The sequence below is a fragment of the Rhamphochromis longiceps genome, linkage group LG15 (assembly GCF_057381845.1).
Source record: "Rhamphochromis longiceps isolate RC_006_pf linkage group LG15, R_longiceps_female_GT1.1, whole genome shotgun sequence".
NCBI classification, from domain to species: Eukaryota; Metazoa; Chordata; class Actinopteri; order Cichliformes; family Cichlidae; genus Rhamphochromis; species Rhamphochromis longiceps.
This window is the reverse complement of record NC_140571.1, coordinates 13,038,657-13,055,447: the sequence shown is the minus strand read 5'-3', so window position 1 is coordinate 13,055,447 and position 16,791 is coordinate 13,038,657. Positions and strand designations below refer to the sequence as shown.

Genomic DNA, 16,791 nt, shown 5'->3' with positions numbered 1-16,791 from the left:
GGCCACAGAGCTCAGTTAGACAGAGTGGCTGAGGGACGGTCTTGTCCTTCGCCACTCTGCCGTAGCAGAATGGTTTCCAGCCACTGACAATTACCCCGCCATGCTACAGGGCAGCTTGGGAAGTCAGGGAGAAGTCACACACTGTTATGCCAGAGCAAACAGGAAAGGCTCTTCCAGTACTTCACATCCAGCCCAGGACAGGCAGTGGATGGAGGGGTGGGTAAAAAGTAGAGAGGGGTGGAGCGGGAATAGACAGAGAGAGAGAGAGAGAGAGAGAGAGAGAGGTTGGATAGCAAGCTTGTTTTTTAATTTGGATTTCAAACTGCCATTGTCCACATTTTACCAGAGTCAAGTGCCCCTTGTGCATGGACACTGAGTTCGGTGGACACCGAGTACCATCCTCTAACTAAATTAAATTTAAAGAGACCAGTACTTTTTTTGTTTAGTGAGTGATTAATTCCAAAGCTATTTGGTGTTGCCCGGTTACAGAGATGGACGATCCTGAACAACAGAGGTTTTTTTTAAAGGCGATAAAAAGATCCATAATTTGGCCACCCATAGATATTCTTCACATTGTTATTACAGATGATTAAGCTGACGGCACATTCGTTCACATGGCTTGGGTCCTTTTTGGCTTTACTCGATATTCTCAGCTTCCACACAGAAGATTTATATTTTTTTTTTTGAAGCAAGGATCTTTTGATAATAGGAGGCAGGCAGCACAATGACTTCCAGCAGCACCTCAATGCAACAGTACCGTATCACAATTAGCAGCGCTAAACAGGCTGCACAGACAAGTCCACTCCATCTCGTATGGAGCCTCATCCAGTCCTCTCCGTTTTGTCTGACAAATCCCTCCATTGTTCCTCTGATGATGCTTTTCTTTCGTGGGAACCCTGGCTTGTCTTGTTGATTAGATCCCCTTTGTCTTCCTCCCCTGCAGTGGGCTAGTCTGGAGATTGTGAAACCTCACACTGTAGTGGTGGCTTAATGCCTTAGCATACTTTGTTTATTAGATGATGTTTCAGACATTTATTGGAATCAATATGAAGAAGTTTATTTAAGTCATTAGCTATAGAGTGGAAATAATCACTGTGAATAAATTTCAGCGATTATGTTGGTTGAGATTCATGTAAAAAAGCAAAAAAACGCACTACAATCATCTTAATTTTAATATTTTGTCCCAAAGGAGAAACCCATTCCACCACCACCAGCACCACCACCCAAAGGCTTCTATATATATGGAGATGTTGGTGAGCTTGGATACAGAAAAAGCTCCTATCATTATACAAACTAACATCTCTGTGGTTATCATAATAACTTTGGTTTGGTTTTCCCACCTTTTCAGGCACAGGGAAGACCATGCTTATGGATCTGTTTTACTCCCATGTGAAGAACAGTCGCAAAAAGCGAGTCCACTTCAACGGCTTCATGTTGGACATCCACAAAAGTTAGTAGCATCCTCCCATTCCTCGGCTCTAACAGCCCAATGTTTCCTTGCATGACTTTGTAGAAGTTTTCCGACTCCCCGTGCACCGGAGATCCTATATTTATCCCTCTATTTGTCCTGAAGCCGTCCTGCTAATTGTCTACCATTATGCACACAGGTGAAATTACTGCTTTATTCAGCACTGTCAGTGGGTTTGGGTTGCCGTCGCAGGTGTGCTTTAAGATGTGCCTGACGTTTGTGTGCTGCTTTAAAGGGATCCATCGGAGGAAACAAAGCCTACCAAAACGGAGGTTAGGGAAAATGTTCACCTATGACCCCATATCACCGGTTGCCATGGAGATCAGCAGTGAGACCTGCCTCTTGTGTTTTGACGAGTTTCAGGTGAGCAACCATGTCACAGGCACTGTTGTAAAGCGGAACATTACACAATGAGAATTTTAAATACTGTTACGTGTTTTGATATTTGTAACTATTGCACTTATATACTGACTAAAGCTGCTCCCTTATTCGCGAACGAGCACCACAGCGGATGGCTCAGTATGTCTGATGTGGATATATTTTTGTCCTGGATGCCTCGCCAGTGATTTGTGCCTCCTCCTGGTGTCGAACTAGGGGTTTTCACACATTAATTGAAAGCCATGTGCTTTATATATTCACTGATAAATATAGTGCTAGTTAAATTTTCTATATTTTTGCCATGCTATTGTTTACATGTGCTATTAATATAAAACGGGGATACGTGTCTGTCAAGTCAGGCTGGATGTTTCATAAATAATATCTGCGTGCTTTTTCCTAGTTTTAAAAGAGGTCACAAAGAGAAAAGAAATAACTGGGAGTTTATGAAGTTTTCAAGTTTTATTCCCTAATATTTCACATTGTTTAGAGTGAATCTGACTAGTTGGCTTTTACCAAAGTGTTGCTTTATTGTACAACAACCCAACTGAATGCTGGGGTCAGCAGAAACTCACAAATCAGACATCTTAAAATCTTTAAAGAATAAAACAAAGCGATAAACTGCTGTTTATTTCCTGCAGTTGGCAGCAATTGCTTCAAGGTTGACCTCTATTTCTGTCAAGATAAGGAACTAGAAAAAACTTGTTCAACATTGCATTCTCTGTATTTTAAGTTCAGAGTTCTCCTGTGAACAACTGCGTGCTTCTAATCCAAATAAAAAACAGGACTGGGGACACCTAGTGGCCTCTTTTAAATATAGCACAATTGCAAAATGACTTCCAGTTGTATTTTCTCTCTTTAGTGTGTTTAGTTATAGTTTACTAGGACAGATAAAGGTACATTGTTTAATCTCACAATAGTTTGCTCTCAAACCATTACAGCCACACTGTACACAACTAAAGGACCCCCTTGAGTCATTAGTGATGCACAAAGTTCTCACCATTAGAGGTGAGAACCACTACTGAGGCTGTCTACTCTCTGTGAGATTGTTAGTCATTCACTGTAGTGAAGAAAAACACGTGTTTCTGCATTCATCAATAGCCAGCCAAACACATCTGTTAGCAGCACAATGTTGCTCCTTTTACTGATATCATTACAGTTAATGCCAGCAGGTCAGAGGTCACAGAAGGTGCAGTTGCTCCCTCTAATCACTCTCCGTGCATCTGCGTGGATCAAGAGCCGCTCCTTTCATCTGGCCGTCTTTCACATTTTAAACCGCGGCGCTGTTTGTGCATTCTCATTGATTTGTTTTGTTTGCTGTCGCCAGCTTTGCTGTTTTCGCTTGTCGACTGTTGCTACCGGTGAATGGCGGGGGAAACAAGTAGACATGTGCGCGTTGTTTGTGATGCATAAATAAGAGGTTGCGAGGTTGGGAGAGTTGGGGGTTTGGGGTGTGGGGGGTGCGAGGGGCTATACCAATCAGCATCCTCCACCACTCAGCCATGCAAATGAAGCTCTGGGTATCAGTCGCACTCTCCTGCTTCCTTAAGTGAGTGGAGCTAGAAAGCGACTGGCGGCGGCGGGTCAGATGGATCTTATCCTCTTAAATGCTAATGACATTTTTCCATTCTCTTCATTAGCGCCATGCCATTATCAGTAATTTGTAGCCCCCCCCCCCCCCCCCCCCCCAGCTCTCCTCCCCTCCTTCCTTTTGCGACCCCTACCCGGCTCCTCTAATGAATACTCGCCATTGAGAGGTCCAAGATGGAAAGATGGGTAGAGAGTGAGAAAGAACGTGAAAGAGTGAGAAGAAAACGCTCGAGCATCATTGTCTCAGGGCCTCAGTCACTGTGTAGCCTCTGTGAAATTGCTCATAGGTTGTGTACATAAAGAGGTGTAACATCAAAAGAGGTTTAATTTGGCACCCGTGTGCCTCGCTGTAAACTGACAGCCGCTTGAGTAATTGGATGCTCATTTAAATATCGGCAATGGCTGACAGAGATTGCACCATTATTTTTTTGTGCTCCACAAATGCTACATCAGTCCCCCTCCACCTTTCTCATCCTGTGGGTACCCATTCTCTTTCCCTCTTCCCCTAGTCATTCAGCAATCAATATTGCCCCTCATACTATGCCCGTGTGGAGGGCACATGAATAAACAAATCCATGTTGTATAAAAGGTCATTTTTAAATGATTCTTTTGAAATGAAAATAAAATCCTGTGGTCGCAGGAAATGGGGGCCCCTTCAGAGAGACACTGAGCCTTGGCTTTCTGTTGATTCTCATTACACGCACACACAGTCACACACACACGCTAATTTGATGCCCTTAGCCACCTCTCCTTAGCAAAATCAAGGCTTTAACACAAATGTTAATCAAGTATTGGCAAGGGCAGTGGGGCTAATATGCAAAAAGCAGAAGACTCTCCAGAGTCTGAAAGGAAGCATATGCTGTGGGTATGGCCATCAGAAGTGCCTGTTATATACAGGAAAGTAGGTAAGAGGGAATAAGAGGAGAGGGCGGGACAGATGCATGACTGCAAAGTCTTTCTTTTATTCAAGACATTTTCTTTTAGGGTTTTTAAACAAGAAAAGTACTTTAAGGGTCAAGAATTTGGCATTACAGTGAGGCGGTTTTCTCACAATGGATTTCTGTTTGTGCATTTTTACATCTTCTTGGGAGGAAACATTGTCATTTAACAGGATATAAATTACTGTTGACATGAGACCGACAACTTTAAGTTACCAGAGAGGTTGGAAATCCTTTGTGCCCAACTTTCATCGGTCGAGCATCACGTTAAATAAATGTCGCTTTGACAACCGCCAATCACAGGGTAACATTTCTCCCTTTATAGGTGTTCAAAAGAACAACATAGGTTCGAGAGAGAGAGACGCAGACGAGAGAATAAGAACAAAAGTGAGAGCACTGGATTAGTAATAGAAAGGTCAGAGCTCTTCATTTAACAGCTAGCGACTCATAAACGTCCTTGCTTCAGTGTTGTCATCGACCTTTGTTAATTGTGGACTCATGGAAATGATGTAGATGAAAAAGGCAGCAGACAGTTGAATTGGATTTATGTATTGTCACACCGTATAGCCTTGTGTCTAGTACATACAACACACATGCACTTTAATATGCCTTTATGTGGACATGCTTTGATAGAAGCTTTGTCTGCCGTCATGACCCCAGTCCTGCCTCGCATTGCTTTGTTTTTATTATTCTTTCATTCCTCTTGTTTTTCGGCTTCGTTGATTAGCTCAGGTCTTTTTCTTCGCCTCAGCTACTCCACTCAACGGAAGGCCAGTTCTTGACCATTTGCAGTAAATTTAAGTGCCTGAGTGTGTGTTTGCATCCATGTGTATACACGTAAGTTTGGGTGGCAATGACCACACAAAAAGGACTGAATGAGCACACCTGAATGACACTGATCAACATGGAGTGATGATGGCATGTTGTGACCTCAAACACACTCGTGCACACACACAGGTGTGGCAAGAAAGGAATAATATGAGATGCTCCTCGACTTCTCTGGCTCTCTTCAATCAGGTGGCGGACATTGCCGACGCCATGATCCTGAAGCAGCTGTTTGAGACGCTGTTTAAAACTGGAGTGGTGGTGGTGGCTACCTCCAACAGACCCCCTGATGGTATGACCAGCAAACATTTTATGCACGTTTTAGCTATTCCTTATTAATTATATTGTTGTAGTCTGTAGCAATAATAATATATCTTGTGCATGTCTTCCCATTCTACTTCTTTTCTTAAAATTTTATTTAAAGCAATGAGTTAAAAACCAAGAGAGTCAGCTGTAATTTTAGCGTCTCAGCAGAAAACACTGTCAACACCAAGATAGATGGTTGCGACTACAAATTGTCAGTAATATAGATATTGAAGTGGGAGATAATAATGAAATCTCAAAATAGAAGAAATTTGATGTCTTTCATTGCAGCTTCCAAACATGTAGTTTCAAGCTTTGTCATCTTCATGAGTCTGAAAACTGTTAATTTGGGGAAATTTAGCTCCATTTATAATCTGACAGTGCCAGTGAAAAGCTAATATACACTCAACTGATATTTCATTAGGTAAACCACTCTAGCACTGGGTTGGACACCCTTTTCCTTTCAGGGCTGTTTTAATTCTTTGTGGCACAGATTCACCACGTTAACATGATTGCATCATGCAGTTGATGCAGATTTATCAGCTGCACATCTGTGATGCAACTCTATTGGTGCTCTATTGGACTGAGATCTGATGACTGTGGAGGCCATTTGAATACAATAACCTTAATTTATTGTCCAAGAAAACAGTTTGAGATGATCTGCGGTTTGTGATATGGCGCATTAACCTGCTGGAATCAGCCATGAGAAGATGATACACTGCGTTCATAAAGAGATGGACGTGATCAGCAACAAGATTCAGACAGGCTGTAGCAGTAAAGTTATGCTGAGCTGATACAAAGCTAATATCCCCCACACCATTACATCACCAGCAGCAGCCTAAACTATTGATAAAGCACCGGATGGAGCCATTTCATCTTGTTTACTATTGAAATGTTGCGGCAGAAATTGAGACTCAGACCAATTTTGGTGAGTCTGTGCAAATTCAAGCTTCAGTTTCCTGTATACCCTACCTACTTCAAGGTTTGATATGATGTACATTCAGAGATGCCCTTCTGCATACCTTGGTTGTAACAAGAGGTTTTGCTATTAGTTCTGCTCTTCTCTGATCTCCGACATTAACAAGACATTTTGAACTGCAGAAATGGTGCTCACTCTGTTTCACTCTGTGCAGGCAAACCATCAGAAAATCAGCAGTTCCTGAAATATTCACCATACGAAACTCAAAATCACTTTCCTTCCCCTTTCTGATGCATCTAATGTTTGAACTTCAGCAGGTCGATTAGACTCTATATGCCTCTATACGCCTGAGTTTCTTCCCTGTGATTGAATAATTAACAAATCTGCATTAACAAAAGGTTGAATAGGTGTACCTAAAGTTGCCAGTGAGGGTACTTACAACCATAGATTACTTTATTTTGACCACAATTGTCTTCAAAATACTTTTCTCCTGCAAGAATTGAACCAGCTGCGTCCTGTTTACGGCAATTGACCAAAAAAACACCTCACCTCTCCCGCCTAGACATGACGCCATCTTTTAACAGGCTTTGATGTTGCATTTACTGCCCGCAGAGCAAGGATGGAGAAGGAATTAGCAAGTGATCAACGTGGAGATAAATGCATGATGTGCTATCTAAGGTCTTCATCGTCTTTGGGTACATGTAATGTCGATGTCTCAAAGCCTTGAGTGGGTACGGAGTGAATGGCAACAAGGTGGCTCTCATAGACAAAGATGCGCGTCTCTGATATTTACTAGCTATTAAGAACAAAGCCCCAAACCAGGGAAACTTGATAGAGAGGCTACTTGGTATTAATTACATGGTTAATGGAACTCTAAAAGCCATAGGAGACAACTAGACATGAAAGGCATGCATTTTCTGTGTTCATTGATGTGGAGATGCTAGTATCAAAAAGCCCTAGACATGCTTGGAGGGGGAATTCAGAGATAGGTTTGTGCTAGAACGTTCAGTGTTTTGTTGTTTGATGGGGGTTTAATGCAGCTGAAGAGGGATGGAGGGATAAATGGTGTCTTTTTTTTTTTTTTTTAGATTGGGGGGCATTATAGTTGATAGCATGCAGTTTACATTAGCCCATTTAATTCCACTGATCGCAAATGTTTTTAATTATTAGGCTCTATTGAATTATGTATTAATCCAGTTCCAGTAAAGTGTGCAGTGGCACATGTCTCCTCACTCATTAGCAGTGCTGCTCTGGCCTTGTAAATGGTAAATGGCCTGTATTTTTATAGCGCTTTACTAGTTCCTAAGGACCCCAAAGCGCTTTACATATCCAGTCATCCACCCATTCACACACCGGTGATGGCAAGCTACATTGTAGCCACAGCCGCCCTGGGGCGCACTGACAGAGGCGAGGCTGCCGAACCCTCTGACCACCACCAGTAGGCAACGGGTGAAGTGTCTTGCCCAAGAACACAACGACTGAGACTGTCCAAGGTGGGGCTCGAACCGGCAACCTTCCAATTACAAGGCGAACTCCCAACTCTTGAGCCACGATCGCCTTGTCACCTGCCAACGCACTACTTTGTTTCCTGTTCTGTGTTGACTGGGCTGACACTGTTGAGTCTACATACGCTAGCTTAGCAGTAGCTTAACTCACTAGACTTCAGCAACTTGAAGTAACAGCAAATGCAACTCAGTGCCTCTTATTATGTTACACTTATAGTGTGTACAAAGCTAGCAATAGAACACCAGAAAAACAAATGATCTATTCCCATATACAAGTGTAAAGTATATGGGAATTTACTTTACACTTGACAAAGGGCATTAAATATGGAGCTTCAGGAGTGAAGGCGCGCATATGATGCTAGGAATAGGGTGAGATGGAGGCAGGGGATCCGCTATAGAGATCGAAAGAAGAAGAAGATTACAAAAATGGACTAATGGTTTTAGGTTCCATATTTTGAAGCCTCAGTGTTTGCATTTTGGCCGTAGTCATTTTAAGTTTCTGTTTGTTTGTTCGGGTCAGTGCTGAGAAACAGACTAACAAAGCACATCATAGAATTCAGGTCCCAAAGTCAAACAAACACTGTAGCGTGACTGAGAGTTCAAAACTGTCTAAATTCCTTCATCTTTAATAAAATGATCAGCTGCTCCTTTACCAGGTGTAACAACTAAGTTTAGCATCCAGGCATCCATGAAAACAGAATTTATTAAATTTAACAGAGTTAGAGGTTAGCAGGAAGTTAGCGCACTAGTTTTCACCTAAACATACATAGCATGTTCTGACTGAGAGATTTCTAAAAAATTCAAACGTACAGCTCTGCTATCTCTTCCAACATAAATGAAGACAGAAAACTAAACAGCAGTGACTTTTGTAGGGTTACTGAAGTTGGACTAGCTGGTATATAATGATGTGCTACTAATCCCTAGCAACACAGCTATGATAGCATACCATAAACACAGTGGCTGGAGGATGAACGCTAACTTTTTTCCACTTGATAAAAGTTAACGTGAGGATTCCCGATGGTTAGGGACAAATGCAATCGCATGGCAGGATGCTGTAAATGGACCAAACTTCAGTCAGGAGAACAACTGAGATAATCCATCCACAATACGAGGTTAGTCATTAATATGCTGCAACAACATGGGAATAGAGCAGCTGCCAGAGAATTCAACATTAATGAATCAATGATACGGAAGGGAAGGAAGCAAGAAGAATGAGTTGAGTAAAGTTTGACTTATCTGTCTGTTTTGTGTCACTTAATGCACCTTATAATCCGGTGCACCTTATGTATGAAAACAGACCCGTTCATCAACAGTACACCTCATAATCTGGCGCCTTATAGTCCAAAAAATATGGCATTTATTTTTTAAAAGTCAAGCCAAACTTTTAGAAGGGTTGTGTGAAAAATTAAGAACATCTGTACTGTTTCTACAGGAATTAGGGTAGGGTAACTAGCGGCCAGGTGCTACTAATCAAATGTAGTTGATTAACTGATCATCAGTGTGAGCATCTGCCAAAGTGAGCGTCTGCCAGAGTTTTGGCAGTTTGCTAGTATGGAGCATTCAGGTGTGTGTTAATACAGTGCAGAAAGAAAGATATCAGCAGTGATCTTAAAGAAGCAATTGCTGTTGCTGTCCTTTACTGTGGGAAGAATTATAAAGCCATTTCCAAACAATTTGAAGTTTATTATTCTACACTAAGGAAGATTCTTCAAACTGCGCATACCTCAGAAAAACTGCAAGCTCCATATCTCAGACTCTACAGGTTAGCATGTTAAATGTTGAAGTCCAGGAGAGTACAGTTAGAAAAAAACTGAACAAGTATGACTTGTTTGGAAGGGTTACCTGAAGAAAAGAGCATGGCAGCACAGCTTTTGTTTCCAGAGTTGCACAAACCACAAGACTTCTAGAAAAAGTCCTTTGGAGAGACTTGACCATAGTGGAAATGCTTGACCATATTGCACAGCACATTTTATGAAGTCCAAACACAACATACCAGCACAAACACCTCATAACAACTGTCAAGCACGGCAGGAGAAGGGTGTTTTGCAGCCACATGATCTGGGAACAGTCATGAACTCTTCTGTATACCAAAGTATTTTAGAGTCACATGTGAGAAATGTGTTTCCGTAACAAGAAATGATCTCAAGCACAGCAGCAAATCTAAAACAGATTGATTATTTTCTAATTTTCAGCCAATGTGTTTCAAAGGCCCAGTCGAAGTCCACATCTCAACCTGATTTAAATGCTGTGGTTGGACCTTAAGAGAGCTGTACATAAACAAATGCCCCCCCAAAACGTAACAATTACTAACACAATTACTGCAGTGAATGTTTAGTTTTTCACACACTGCTTCTGCATCGTGGGTTAGTTTTTGTTAAGTAAATAATGACATGTGTAATACATCACGAGTTTTATGTATTTACCTCATTTTAGGACATTCTACAAGGACTAGATTTGCACCAATAAAGGAAGAAAAATGTACGTCCCAAAACACTGAACTCTCTTTCATAAACCTTTGGCATATTCCAGTCTCACAGGGCACAGTCCATTACAGTATAGAAGTTATTAAGCAAAGGTTATTTTTGTGTCAGGTCCTACTGTAGTAAGCTTAAGTCCAAACATCAACAACGGCCACTTGTTTGCATTTGCAGCTGGAGAGAGCTTGAGCCTCGCTGTGTGTGTGTCTTTGTCCCTGTTTGTGTGTGAATCCCTATCTGTTTTATCTGTCTATCAGGGATGCTACTTCAGATGTAATTTGTTCCAGCCGAGCTAATTGAAACCTCTATTCAGCGAGCTGCTGTGGACATTGTCCGTGCTGAAAAGGCGACAGTCCTTTCTCTGGCCACCATTGTTTGGGAATGTAATGAATTTTATGTTGCTGCCGCTGCCGGTAGAGAAATCCATTTTTCTCCCCTGGTCCCAGTCCTTTTGTCGTGCCTCCCCACCCATCCTTCAGTTCATCAATAGCCACTTTATCTGCCAATCTGTGGCGAGGGGATGACATTATTAGAAGGCTAAACAGCAGCTCTAATACAGGCCCTCCCTTCCTCTTTCAGATCTGTACAAAAACGGACTTCAGAGGGACACCTTCCTACCTTTCATCGATGTGCTGAAGGTAGAGACAAAGTCATCCCTCTCTCTTGTCTTTCTAATTTATTCAGTTGTTTATCTCGCGCGCGCACGCACACACACATACACGGACACACACTTGCATGTATGCCTCTGTGTCCGTCTTTTTGCAAGTTGCTCTTAGTGGTTTGATGTTTTCTGCTTCATGGATGCTTCACACAGTGTCACAAAGCTGTCTTTGATCATACCAGGGCACACTGAAAGACTCACAGAGAGAGAAAGGCAGAGAGAGATGGAAAAGAGTGTGAGTGGGTACAGGTAATGTGAATGGGAGAGTGGGAGATGGGTGGACTAGCTGTGACTGACCCAGGCTGCTTGCATTTCAAAAGTAGAGGGGGGTGGTGGGCGGGGTGTGGAGCGGAGAACAGGAGCGATGTGACGGTTAGCATTTCTAGCGAAAAATCTACTTTGCAATTTAAGCAGGTAGCACCATTATCCTGCCTGCATCCCAGATGATCATTGATGTGTTTGGAGTGATCGTGATCATAAATAATTGCATATTAATTTGTTGTCATGCATTTTGCAACAGAGGAGGGCAGCATTCTTGCGCCTTTTATTGGTATTTTGTCTGAATAGTAAAGGCAAGCGTTGACACTGCTGCAATTTTTTTGGGCAAGATAGCAAGTGAAAGTAAGCAGCTTAGCGTTATTAAGAATTTAAAACTGAGAACCCCTCCTCTGACACTAAACGTACCGGATAAACTCATAATTGAACAATATGAAGTCCTGTAAGTATGAGGCACCTGAGCTGTGCAACCTTCCAGTTTCATATAATCACATTGATGCAAACCACTTGCACTGCCATCGTTTCGTTATGTAGGACGGCCAATAATTAATAATAAGTTCTAATTTACCAAAACTAAGAGTTTCCTTAATGCCCCAGGTTGACCACGCTGACTTTATTAGGGATTCCCTATAGAATATCTTGTTATATATTATGACCTTTAGTTTGAAAGCAGACATTTTTTACACACACACAGTCACATAAGCAGTACTCGGCTAAGGTCTGGCTCAGGCACACTCCTGGTATGAAGTAGTAGATAAATGCTCTCTTGTGAGTGCGCTGAAAATCGCCACTCATACTGCTACTTGAATTCTGTGGCTTTTTGAATGAAATTGTTGTTAAATTCTCATTATTATTCGGCATGCCTCATTTACTTTTAATAGGAACTTTTACACAGGATTATACATATACAATAGTAAACGCCTTATTATTGACTTTTGGTTTATTTTTGAAAACAAATGCATTCGTTTTTGTTCATACTATGATGGGGATTTTGTTAAAGAAATACAATACATGATATAGAACATAGTCACTCAGATTAATTTAGGCTTGGTTATTTATGAAATGACTTAACATGGCATTGCCTCTGAATATATTCAGGTATCACAGTATTTTTAACCCTAAAACTCCGATTTAGCTCTGATATAATAAATAATCTGTTGCATTACAAATGCTAAAGTGAATATGTGTGCAAAATACAGGCAATCTAACCTGACCAGAGTTATCAAACCACTGTAACATTAAACACACGCACATTTGAAGTCAAACCCACTAAAAGTTGCATAGAGTCTTGGACTCACCCTGCACCCCACCTGCTAACCCAGCAGCAGCAGCACCCTTGCCCTCTCTAATCCACCCTCATCAAGGTCCTGAATGCCTGCTGTCCCTCTCTGCCCCGTACTGGCTCCTCTCTTTCAGGATACCATGTTTTCCTTTGTGAGGCTATCTGGTTGGAGGGTTTGGGGGTGTTTTTTAGGTGGGGTGCTATGGATTCTCTATAGTGATCTGTCCTGTAAAGTTAAAGCTTGCTAACTAGCTGACCCTTAATAGATTGAATGAATGCTCGCAGGGAGCAGCCGCTGACTCGGCGCAGATCGCCTCCGCATGTGCATGCCAGCGTGTGTTTCTATGGTGAGTGCAGGAGAGAAAAGAGGGTGTTAACATACAAAAATAGCCTCTGACCTCCTCCCCTCATCACCTGAGCCGGAGTGGTAAGGGTTAATCCGCCACTTTTGTCCGCCTCGGATGATGTCTTTATCTAACTGTTGACTTCTGATTAGTTGGGTCACCTTTCCTTCTGCAGCTCCCGATCTTCCACAATCATCCAGTTTTATATTTAAAAAATGATTTAATGACTTGCAACGCACGGGCTACATACAACTTCATTTAATCCAGAAGACGCTGTTTATTTTTTTATTGTTCATCATTTAGTTTGTTTGCTATTTTTCATCCACACAGTCGTTTGTAATTTCTCGTCCTTTGTAGCATCTCTGTAGACTCCATTTATGAGTCTATTCAGTTGTTCCGGCGTCTTTTTCTTTGCAGCCGCTGCAAAGCTCGTAGTTTCGTGAAATACAGGGTTTGGGTTTTTTTTCTTTCTTTTTTTTAATGGATGCTGCCAGTATTGTAACGAAGACACTCTTTCTCTCTCTGGCAAACTGTCCTCGCTCTCCACTCCACTTTTCATTGCCCATCCTCTCTCTCCACCCCTCTATCCCCACTCTTTATTCTATCACTATCCTGTTCTGCCCGCTGGCTTTACTCACCCAAGGTCAGGTCTCTGTATTTTGGTAGCAGAATAGTGACTTTATTTTCCCTCCACTTGTTCGATTGCAGTTGCGCACAAAGCTGCCGAGGGGAGAAAAACATGACAACAACCCTGAGGCAACTTTGAGTATCTCTGAGTTTCTATCTGTTTTTAACCCTTCTTTTGATCCACTTTTCATCTCTTTTTTTTGTGTCACTGTCAATACTGGCTCTGTGCTGAGCAGTTGGTGATGAGAAAAAATGAAATATATAAATCAAAACAGAATGACAAAGAGAGAAAGGGAAAAACTGAAGAATGAGAGGGACGTGGTCCTCCACTGAAGACCTTGGTAAGAAGGACCGTGTGTGAAGAGCTGGAAGAGTTCAAATCAAATAGATTTTGATATTTGATGACAGTCATTGTCTTTTAAAATATTTAATGGCAGCATGCTTCGAGGGCAAAGCTCACTTCTTTCATATCAGTGTCTCTCGCTGTCTGTTCTGAAACCTGAACAAGGGGTGATAGGACAAATCGATTTCTTTTAAGCACAAAGAATCAGACCAGGATCCTAATTGTTACCTAAATTTTAATTATGGCAGTTACCTTGGTTCCGTTTGGGCAAATGATGTTTTCCTGTTTTCTATCAGAGTGTTCAGATGTCAGATGTGTAATAGTAAGCGTGTACAAATATAGAAATGTCTCTTAATTCGACTTTCATGGGGTGCGGTTTTGCCTTTGCTAGTCACAGTACAGACAACCAGGAAATCAGGGAAAACAGTAGAAGTCAAGCCACCCCGGAAGTGACATAAAGTCAAGCTCCTCTCCCAGTAGATCAGCTGATCTCAGTGGGAGCCCACATCATCTGGCAAACTGACTAAACTGACTAAAGTCACATGTGCAAACCATGTTCACCCTACCTATCTGAATCACTGTGACATCTTTATTCACTGATGCCTGCTCTGTCGTCTTCTTGCTGCTTTCAAAACCCACAGGAGGAGGTCCCAGAACAGAACTGTACCACCAAATATAAGTGACCACACATGGAAATAACAATTTTTGGCTACAGTGATCCTAACAGAAATTCTATTCTGAGACTAACTTTATGTATATTACTGACATCAATACCCTTTTGAATGTCAGATTTGAATTATTTGCATCCATTTTAATACACCAGATAATTAGTTATTCACTAATCAGTATCTTTATAGGCAGCAGACTAAGACAGAACACAATCTAACTCGAGACCGAGGTGCTGGGGAGAATTAACTTATATGTAAAAAATTTTTTTTACAAAGTCAGCGGTACAAAATCTCAGATGGATGGGGGTAGTACGGACAGGTTTTCACAGTGCACAGAACAAGAAAGATGAAGTCTCTTATTTAATTTTGCTGATTCCTTTTTAATTGTGCACATAAAGTCCTGCAGGTTTAAAAGACTGCAATGCTACATTGTTGAAGTCTTCTTGTAAAGGTCTTGCAGGTTTATACTATACAAGATGATCAGAGAGCAATTTTTGTAATAAACTGTGTGGAGCCCATGTTTTGCTCGCGTCTGTCACGATCAACAAATGGAGCCTCTGTTGGCCAGGTGCAGGTAGCACACACTGCCCGAGTTACCGTTTTGGTTCAGTCCTGGGCCAACGAAACTCGATGGGTTGAGAGCGGGGGGTCCGGTGGGGTCCTGGATCACAAAAGATGGGGCCTCCAACTCAAACGATGTTTCCCCAAGAGGAGCAGCCGAGGCAGGAGGAGGTTGTGAGAACGACCCTGCAGAACAATCCATCGCCGGCCCAAGGCAGTCACACTTTAAGGGAATAGATCATTAGGTGTAATTAGGGTGTTCACATTGTCACGTACCCCCCCAGACGGCCCAAGAATGAATAAAATCACCAGATACACCCCCAGCCGGCTCGCATGCGTGCACGCACACACACTAACTAAGCAGCTCCCCAGTTAGAGAAAACACTTTGATGTCAGAAGAGTCGTCCAGAACTTGCCAGCATAAAGGCACTGTTTTAAGCTCTCCCCCCCCCCCGCCACACACACACACACACACACATCTCTCTCCCTCTCTCTCGACCCCTCTGTCCCTGCCACCTCCCACTTTTTTTTTTTTCCTGTCCCTCCACACAAGGCTGTAAGACACACACGGATGAATGAACGACAACCTTTCCCCTCCTCCCCTCACCCCCCTCCAACCCCCGTCTCTTTTTCAGCCTTCCCACCCTGCATTTCTTTGAGGCCTGGTCAATTCTCCAGGCCAAACAAAAAAAAAAAAAAGCATCAAATGTTTTCTGCTGCTGGGTAATGAGGGAGTGGACCTCATCAGGGCCCAATAGTCAGCTATCCTTGGCTTTTGTTGCAGCTCAATGGCACCGCGCTCTTTGAAAAACTCAAAAGCAACTTTTTGAGGAGTAAAGGATAGAGAAAGATATGTCATGGAGGGAGCGGGCACAGAGGGGAGTGGAGGGAGCAGGGGGGTAAAAAAAAAAAAAGCCACTCTGTTTTTATGCTAAACGGCTGTCCAGTGAGAGCAGTGGACAGCTTGGACAATGACATGATTGGAGCTACATGTGTTTGGATGACTTTCTTCCAAAGAGTCTCTGATTCTCATGTCTGTCATCTCTCTCTCTTGTGTCTGAGCCGGTGAATGCATCTGTGCGAGCAGGGGAACTCTTAATTTGCTGCTTTTCTTTGAATCAGCGAAACGTTTGCCAGGTTTTTACACCACTAGTTTAAAAAGCTAATATTGTTGCCTGATGGTAATAAACCTTAGGGCTGCACTTCTTTTCTTTTTATGGTTTAATCTGTCATGTGTCTTAATAATGATTAAAATAACAAAAACTGCAGATTGGAGTTTCTTTTAAGTTAATTAACAAGACAAAATCTAAAGAGGTGATTATTTAGAAAATAGAAAATACTACAAAATTCCATTAGAAAAACTTCAAAGTATTGCAAATGGATAAATTTATCAAATTGTGAGCCTTTAAAATTACTAAATAAAAAAAAATCTAAAGACTGCACACTTGTGACCAACAAATTTGTTACAACCTAAATATTTTCTCAACTTGCAGCACGAGCGCATTTTTATCATTTTTCCTTAAAATAAATGATCACCTCTTCTATCCGTCCACCTGACGAAAGGAAAAAAAAAAGCTGTTACTCCACTATTTGTACATCGCCATTCGCCGATTAAACTGAAGGGACTGT

At 41.9% G+C, this 16,791-nt stretch overlaps 1 protein-coding gene across 2 annotated transcripts in view; it reads left to right on the top strand.

Moving 5' to 3' along the window:
• The window catches only part of afg1lb (AFG1 like ATPase b), a 31,470-nt gene that overhangs the window by 4,811 nt on the left and 9,868 nt on the right, over positions 1-16,791 (top strand). The window contains exons 3-7 of one of the 2 annotated variants that reach the window (XM_085381931.1): positions 1,190-1,253; positions 1,349-1,450; positions 1,704-1,831; positions 5,389-5,488; positions 10,980-11,038. In XM_085381931.1, the coding sequence (XP_085238057.1) occupies positions 1,190-1,253; positions 1,349-1,450; positions 1,704-1,831; positions 5,389-5,488; positions 10,980-11,038 (453 nt within the window). The remainder of the gene's footprint in view (positions 1-1,189; positions 1,254-1,348; positions 1,451-1,703; positions 1,832-5,388; positions 5,489-10,979; positions 11,039-16,791) is intronic. The other variant, XM_085381933.1, reaches the window with a different exon arrangement.